The sequence below is a fragment of the Gracilinanus agilis genome, chromosome 5 (assembly GCF_016433145.1).
Source record: "Gracilinanus agilis isolate LMUSP501 chromosome 5, AgileGrace, whole genome shotgun sequence".
NCBI classification, from domain to species: domain Eukaryota; kingdom Metazoa; phylum Chordata; class Mammalia; order Didelphimorphia; family Didelphidae; genus Gracilinanus; species Gracilinanus agilis.
Genome location: NC_058134.1, coordinates 288,733,135 through 288,741,875, shown reverse-complemented (window position 1 = coordinate 288,741,875; position 8,741 = coordinate 288,733,135). Strand labels below are relative to the sequence as shown.

The following is an 8,741-nucleotide window of genomic DNA, read 5'->3' as shown; positions in this document are numbered from 1 at the left end:
TCTTACAACAGCCCTGGGAGTGAAATGCTATTATTATCCCCTTTTAATAGATGAAGAAACTAAGGCATAGAGGTCAATTGATTACACCAGACTACACAAAACTTGTAAGTGCCTGCAGTCACATTTTAATTCATATTCCTGAGTTTGAAGTCTAATGCTCTATCCACTCTGCACCTCACAGCCTCTAATCTTCTGAAGTCTATGCTAACAAAAATCACTCAGCTCCATTTACTCCATGTCCCTTCAATACATCTTAGCTTCATTTATACTAGAGTCCATTCATCTGCCTCTATTTGAGGATATTTTACTAACTTTCCTGTCATTTTCACATTAGTGTGTCCTGATCTTCATGATTTGTCATAAGCCCTATTGCCATCAGGGCACCCAACACAATTTACCTCTGGGTCTTAGGAGAGCAAGATGGGAGTGTTACACAAAAAGTCAAACAAAGCACATAGAATTTAAAATGCAGTTTATTGAAGACAACACAAGAAAATTAAGGCTTTGAGACCTTTTCCAGGAAGGTCAACCAACCAGCTAACCCCTTTTACAACAATAACAAAATCAACAGAGAATTTGCTACTGCATTATAGAAGAGTTGGGCATGCAAACCACCTAAAACATTTTGGAGACAGCCTACCAACAGATGCTTGATTGAAATGTCTCTCCTCCTGCTTGGCTTTGGGGAAAGCTTCTGAAATGATGAGTGGGCAACAATGATGGCTGGATTTTTCCAAGCATAAGCCTCATGGCCTTTCATAACCAGAATTGGCTTCACCATTCAAGACACAGAAAGAGGGCAAGCTAGATGATGAGGGCCAAGCCAGAGAAGAGCTGGTGGACAGAAAGGTAGGGAAGACCCTGGATCTAAAAGATGGGGATCATCAGTAACTTCCCTGAGCACCCACACAGATGAGAAGAGGTGGAAACCATGAGAATGAGGTGCTCACTGGTTGGATAAGTTGAGAAAACCTTCTCTAGGAATCAAGGTCAGAAAAAAAGAATTAGAGAAGTTTAGGAAAATAAGATGAACTGCTAAAGTCCATCACTTTGGTTTTGTTTTACCTCAAGAAAAGTTGGAGTTTTTGACTCTAAGAATTGACTGACAATGGATACAGATAGCATTGGGGCACTGTAAAAAGGTATGGGTAGCAGGGTAGTGGGCATTCTGGCTTTATTTGCTACCTCTGGAATAACTAGTGGAGATAAACTTCACACTAGAGCTGCCCCCAGAGCTCTTGACACCCCCAGAGCTGCTGCTGGAGCCACCCCCAAAGCTGCCACCTCCTCCTCCTCCTCCAGAGCTGGAACCCTGGCCTCCTCCAGAGCCATAGCTGCCTCCTCCTGAGCTTTGGCCTCCACCAGATCCCCGGCCTCCTCCAGAGCCATAGCTGCCTCCTCCACCACTGGAACCATAGCTGCCTCCTCCGGAACTGGAACCATAGCTGCCTCCTCCAGAACTGGAACCATAGCCACCACCTCGGCCTCCTCCTCCTCCAGAGCCATAGCTACCACCTCCTCCAAACTTGCCTCCGCCTCCACCTCCAGACACACTGACATGGCTGGTGCTCACAGCTGGGGAAGAAAGTTCTGCTGTTATATTCAGCACCACCCACCACTGGATAAAGTCCACCCCATCCCAAGAAACCTTTCCAGTGTGCAAACAAGGATTCTTGATACTTACACACACTCACGTTGGGAACACACTCTCCAGATATCCTATGAGGGAGATAAAACCACATGATTCTTATGACTCCCCAAACCCATTGGGTTCCTAGGACACAACAAACCCATTCTCCATCCCAAACTTGCCATTACTGACCTGTCCTATGAACTGCAACCTGGTCTTGCTTCTTTCCTGGTCACTTAACCTAAATCTGTCCTTCCTGCCCTACCAAATTCTGAATCACTTCCCAGAAATCATAACAGCAGCCCAAATTCTTGGTAGTCCTTCCTATCAAAATCTGTTCTCTCAACAAGCCTCAGAAGTAGTTTGTGGAATACTACAAAGAGGGGAGGGGAGGGGAATGGAGGTAGAGTCATCAAACCTCACTTCCAATACTGTCTCTGCCACTTGCTGCCTTGGTGACTTCAGTGAAGGCACTTAGCCACTCTGAGCCTCAATTTCCTTATCAGTGAAATTGGGGAGGGGTTAGATTCAGTGGCCTCTGAGGTCTCTTTCATTTCTAAACCTGTGTAGATACTTGCTCTGCAGTTTTAAGGAAAAGACAAAGTCTTTGGCCCCCACTGTCCTCATCTACAAAACAAGACTTCATGATCTCTAAGATACCTTCCATCTCTGGATCCTGCATTCCTCCAACTCTAGAGTCCTCTTAGATAGAGTGCTAGGCTAAAGGAGTGTTCATTCTCACCAGGAAGTTCTCCTCCCTTCCCCTGAGTGGGGTTCAATAGTATTGGGTGCTCATCCCTCACCTTTTCTCCTCTCCTTGCAACATCATCTCATAAGTGGCAATCTCTGCATCCAGAGTCAGCTTGACATTGTACAGTTCCTGGTAGTCTCTCATCAGCCGGGTCAAGTCCTCCTTGGCCTTCTGCAGGGCATCTTCCAAGTCTGCTAGCTTGCCCTGAGCATCTTTCAGAGCATTCTCCCCACGCTGCTCTGCTTCAGAAATGGCTTGCTGTAATCGGGCAATCTAAAGGAAGAAACAGCAAACCAAGGATGTGGATAGGGTCCTCTCCTCACACTCACTACCACCACCAGCCATTAGGAATACCAGACCCTCCTTGGAATCCTGAATCCAAATTAGCATCCCCATCCAAACTGCCCCTATCAGGAACATAGTTCCCTCTCCCTAGAGAGGAACAATAACAGGAATAAGAGGAATAACAATAACCAATCTTTGTACAATGCTTGAAAGTTTACAAAAACCTCTCTGTGGATCATCTTATTTGATCCATGCATCAACAACCTTATGAGATGGGAGCTAATATTATCCTCTCTTTGCAAATGAGGAAACTGAAGATGAGAAAGATTCAAGGCAGCTTTCCAACTGCAAGCCAGTCCTTCTAGCCATTGACTAGGCTGATTTGAAAAAAGAAACCTAGGGCTGAGGTCATTTTGCCAATCCTCCAGCCTCCAGATAGGACCTAGAACTTTCTAGTATGTGATACAACTTTAGAGACACCTAATAAGTACATCCTCAGAAGTTCTAGAAGAATCTCCTTCTACATGCCCTACAGACAGTCCTATGGCCTCTTCTCAAACACTTCAAGCCACAGAGAAACCAAAGACTCCTAGAGAGTGAATTGGTCTATCAACTATCTATCTTGGGCAGCTGTAACTGTTAGAAAGTTCTTTGACTTTAAGTCCTCATCACAAGTTTCTCTCTGGGAAATACTAGTCACTCCTGGAATAATTGCCCAGGTGTGGATTCCCAGAAGTCCAGAATCTCAGGGTTGACAAGAACCTTTCAAGTTATCTACCTCAGCCTGTACTCAGTTTCAGAAAGGAGAAAGCCTCATCCAATTGCCCCTGGGCAGCCCAAAGGAAGAGTAGAGTAAAAGAAACCAGAAACCAGTACCTGCTTCTTCACTGAATCAATTTCAGATGTGTATCTCTGGATCATTCGGTTCATCTCAGAAATCTCAGCTTTTGTGTTCCTCAGCTGGTCTCCATGTTTTCCAGCAGTCATCTGGAGCTCCTCATACTGAAGACAGGAGATCAAAGAATTGACACATGCCAACACACAGGGAAACATTGGGACAAAGTCCATGAAGCCCAAATCCCATTGAGAAGACTATCTATCCACTCACTTTGCTCTGTAACATGGTCTCAGCATCATTTTTGCTCTTCTGGATAATATTTTCATACTGTTGCCTGACCTCCTCAATGATGCCATTCAGGTCCAGGTTCCTGTTGTTGTCCATGGAGAGGGTGACATTGGTGTTGCTGATATGAGTCTGCATCTGAGAAAGTTCCTACAAGACACAACATTGCTAGGACTTTGTTGGTTTCCAGAGATCCAGCATGAGCTGACAGCAGCTTACATGCAATTTTCCCAGAGTTTGTGTGATACAGAATGAAGAAGTGAGTGAATGTGAAGGTGAGCTGACTTACTGCATCAAAAAGTACTTTAAAGAAGTCACAGTCATTCTGCATAGTGTCCACCTTGCTTTGAAGGTCAGCCTTCGTCATGTAAGCACTGTCCACATCCTGCAGTTATAGGAGAAGTCAAAGAATCATTATCCATTCAGGGGAGGAGAGTGCTCAGTGGCCACAGGGAATGTTCTCTGCCACCTTTCTTGATTGATTTGTTGATTGATATAGTTAATGAGGAGGAAGAGAACAATGAGCTTGGCTACTGAGCTGCCCTTTTACTTACTTTTGTGAAACCCTACCCACTCTTTGGCATCTTAGGAATTTCTGCTTGCTAAGCAGTTTTCAGGGTCTGCTTACTATATTGCAGGCAGAAATTCAGGGGAAACAACTCATTCCAGGGACCAAAGAGAGCTAAATAATGCATGGAGGAGAAATACTAAGATTTCTCTTTAACTTAAACTGAAAACACAGTTGTATTCTCTTGACTTCTTTTAGGGTTCAGTGAGTAAACTGGTATTTATTTTCCTGGGTAAAATGGGAGCTTTATTCTTTACTCACTTTCTTGATGCCCACAAACTCATTTTCTGCACCTGTACGTTTGTTGATTTCATCTTCATACCTGTTGGAGGGAAAAGAAACAAGGATGGATAGGGAGGTTTTGGGGAAGGGTAGTGAACCATTGAGTTGAATATTTAAGACTAAAGGTAATGGTAGAATATCATTGGTTCCTTTGTAAAATCATATCAACCTGAATATGCCATCTAATCTTTTTCTCTGCTTCTACACAACTGCTCAACTTTCTCTAATGTACACTTCTTTGAAAAATTTTTTTTCTATAAAATATAGTCTAATTGACTCGAACTCTGCATGATGTAGACAGTGCTTACATGATCAAGGTTGATCTTCAGACCGAGATGGATCTTTTGATGAATGAAATCAACTTCTATGTCATTTATGACACACTGAGTCTAAGCTAAGTGTTTTACACATATTATCTCATTTTATTCTCAAAACATCCCTGGGGTGAGAAAAGTGAGGAGGAATTTAAATGATTTAGCCAGGGACACATAGGTAGTAAACATAGAAGGTTGGATTTGAACTCAGGTGTTGTTGATTCTACCTTCAGTGTAACATCTACTAGATCACCTGGCTGCCTCTAAGGAGAGGGAGAAAGCCAATTAGCCCTCTTCATTCCTTAATACTCTCTAGTCTAGAGTCTCTTCTGATTATTCTCTGGAAAGCCTTTCCAGGGAGGAATGTTTTGCTGCTTTAGGGTACATAGGAATGGGAGTTGATTCCTTACTTTCCCCGGTAGTCTTCCACTGAGTCTTGCATGTTTTTCAATTCTGACTCCATTCGTGAACGCTCATTCTTGAGTGAGTCTATATGACGTCTAAGTTCACTGATATACTTTTCAAAGATGGGATCCAGGCTCTGGGTCCGAACTGAAGTGTCTACCTGTTGCAGCAGCTCCCATTTGGTCAGCAAAACTTGGTTCTGCTGCTCTAGAAATCGCACCTGAAAACACAAAGTTCCTCAAAGTCTTTATCAAAGAGATGGGTCCTAGGACCTATTGGTCCCTAAGTCATATCTCAGAGGTAGACCAAGTCACAAGACAGGGAGCCATTGTTTTTCCCTCATTTTCAAACCATGGCAAGTAAAAGAAGAACAAGATGAATGGATTGTCCCAACAGTCCATCTGACTTATAGCTGAAATCTCCCAAAGTCCTCTTCCCCATAAGAATGTAAACTCCTTTAGAGTAAAGACTGTCTTTCTTTTCTATTTGTGTGCCCAGCCTTGTCTATGTAGTATATAGTGAATAAATGCTTTCTTCCTTTCTTCTTTCATTCATAGCTGTAATCAATCCCAACTCAGTTCCATTCAGATAGCTCCACTCCATGGCAGTGGCAATTCAAATTAACTCAAATTAGAAATTCACTGGAAAGCTGTAGCCAAAAAAGTCTCAAACAATAGGGAAAATACAAAATCTTTTTGATTTAACTAGAATGACAATTCCAATTCCAATAATACTTTAAGCTTAAACAAAGTGCTGACATTTTTTAAATCATCAGATGTACCTTCAGTGACTATGGACAAGTAAAAAATATGTGTGTGTGTGTCTGTGTGTGTGTGTGTGTGTGTGTGTGTATCCTGAGCATTTCCTCATCTGTAAAGAAGGAATGGTAATATCTGAGGCTCCCACCTACAAGGTGGTTTGGAGGCTTAAATGAGATAACATATGGAAAGCACTTGGCAAAATCTTAAAGAGAGGTGTCAAAACTAGCTATCATTGTTATTCTAGATTCTGGTGGATTTTGCCTGAATTACTATGAAAACAAATTTGCTTTTCCTGAGGATGCCCCCAAGGCTTAGTAGAAGCTAAGAACCAGGGAAGCAAGGGTACTTAGAATCAGCAATGTATAATTGTATCAAGCTAAGAGTCTAGGAAAATAATGTTTACTTTCAAGGTCCACAAACTCAAAGAAGTCTTTAACTCTACCCTAACATAGCCATTCAACTCTCCTGAAGGTGGATTCATCTGCTGAGGACAGTTTAGAAATGTTCATAGGTCACCAAGAACACTATTCCATATATTATCATTGACAAGAAAGAATTTCAACAGTTTTGTTAATAAATATACTACTACTACTACTAAATAGCACACTGCTATAAGATTTGCAAAGCATTTTATCAGTATTAGCTCATTGACACACATAATAATACCATTCACTTTTATTGATGAAGAAACTGAGGCATAAACTTTTAAGTGAATTACTCAGGATCATACAGCTAGTGTCTGGGTCAGGATTTCAACTCAAATCTTCCTGAATCCAGAATCCAGGATCCCAGTGGGACCTCAGAACAATCTGCTGAAGGAGAGGACCTTCTCAGAGTTCTCCTCTGCACATTTCAGAAGGTTTAACCTGTCCTTTTACCATCATTTAGAAGTTTTCCAAAACTGTCTTTCCAAATCTAGCATTTTATAAAATATAATTAATAATAATGATGATAATATCTCTCCTTTCAGTGCAGTTTACTCATAACAGAATTCTCCCTATGAAAATGTAAAAAGTAGTGCAGATGTTTTTATTTCTATTTTACAGATGAAGAACCTGAGGCTCAGACAGGTTAAAAGCAAGTTGGTCATGACCATCTACCTAGCAAGTGTTGAGGCAAAGACCCAAAACCAGATCTCTTGGATTCAAATCCACTTTTCTTTTCTTCTGTACAGTCTTCTCTCCTCCTAAGAGGAAAGTCACAAAATTGCTTAAGAATACAATGGAGAAACGCTGGGAGTCAGTACCAAAATGATTGGCCTTTCCTTAGTAGTAGTGCCTCTCCTTCCTCAGATATTTTTATGGACCGAAAATGAGGGATGCTTTCCTATACCTCTTTAGTTTCATGTAGGCAATACCAGCATTCAAGAGCCTCCATCCTGGAAGCAATCCATCTTTGCTCTAAGTTATATTTAGCTCATACAAAAGCATGAAATTCTGGAGCTAGGAACTAGAACTCACATTATTCTACCTCTCCCCTGGCCCACTCCCTTGTCTCACATATTTTGAAGAAGCTCAAATGCACCCACTACCACCAGTCAGAAACAAACACTCACTTTGTCAATGAAGGAGGCAAATTTGTTGTTGAGTTCCTTGATTTGTTCCCTTTCTGTAGTCTTCACTTTTTGAATATCAGGATCAATTTCTACACTGAGTGGCTGCAGGAGACTCTGATTAATAGTCACTTCCTGGATGCCTCCAGGAGGACAGACTGACCCCATGTTTCCTGCACCAAAACCACCCCAGACACCTCCAAAGCCGCCACCACCGAAGCCGCCACCACCATAGCTACCACCACCAAAACCACCACCACCATAGCCACCTCTACCAAAACCACCACCACCATAGCCACCACTGCCAAAACCACCACCTCCATAACTTAGTCTTCCTCCACCAGCAACACTCCTACAACTGCTCCTTCCCCCACTAAAGTTAATCAGACTTTGACTGCCAAAGCCACCACCACCAGTTCTGTAGCTTCCTCCTGAAAATCTCCCTCCACATCCTCCACTCCTGCCCATGGAGGAGCTACTAGTCATCCTGCGAGTGCAGGTGACCCCAGCAGAGCCTGAGCTGAAGCCACCACCACCACCACCACTCCGAAAGACAGATCGGGAACTGAACTGTCGGCTCATGATGGTCCAAGAAGGAGACAACAAAAAAGAGAAGGAAAGAGGAAGGAGCTCAGCACTCCTTTAATTCCAGCAGAGTAGTTTCCCCCATATATATAGGAGCAAATGGGTTTGGTCACATGGAGTCACTGGAGATTTAGAGCAATCTGAAGGGCTTGGTTTGCCTTGCAGCCATGCGAGATTTTTACGAGCCCCAACAATACAATAAACATTACACACCTAGCTCCAGGATGGGCCCTGGAAATTGCTGCTCCTGCAAAATCTATTCAAGTGGAAATTATTTTATCAAAGTCATCTCTCTTCATCAAATACATCTGATTTTAGGAAAACTGAACCCTAAAACTCTTTCCTGGTATCTCTTCATGGCTTTTCATCAACTTCTCTTGATTTTGGACAAACCCCATTTGATAACCTTGCCTTTCATTTCAGAAAAATTCTAGACTCCTACAACTCCATTCACCAGTCCTTGTATCTCAGAGGGACATGTTCTC

The 8,741-nt window shown here is 42.6% G+C and overlaps 1 protein-coding gene across 1 annotated transcript; it reads right to left on the bottom strand.

Moving 5' to 3' along the window:
* Positions 1-1,174: 1,174 nt before the first annotated feature.
* Positions 1,175-8,253, bottom strand: LOC123250473 (keratin, type II cytoskeletal 1-like). The gene is made up of 9 exons (XM_044679546.1): positions 7,675-8,253; positions 5,364-5,578; positions 4,619-4,679; positions 4,079-4,174; positions 3,775-3,939; positions 3,543-3,668; positions 2,434-2,654; positions 1,685-1,719; positions 1,175-1,575 (listed from the first exon to the last, which is right to left on the bottom strand). The coding sequence occupies exons 1-9, from the start codon at positions 8,251-8,253 to the stop codon at positions 1,175-1,177; spliced, it is 1,899 nt and encodes a 632-aa protein (XP_044535481.1).
* Positions 8,254-8,741: the final 488 nt, after the last annotated feature.

Bases quoted from the DNA above. Each gene is read 5' to 3' on its own strand.
- LOC123250473 (XM_044679546.1), bottom strand. From the start codon at position 8,253: ATGAGCCGACAGTTCAGTTCCCGATCTGTCTTTCGGAGTGGTGGTGGT. The intron at 4,175-4,618 runs GTGAGTAAAGAA...CTATAACTGCAG, and splicing joins AGTTTGTGGGCATCAAGAAA to GATGTGGACAGTGCTTACAT. The intron at 3,940-4,078 runs GTAAGTCAGCTC...TGTGTCTTGTAG, and splicing joins TTAAAGTACTTTTTGATGCA to GAACTTTCTCAGATGCAGAC.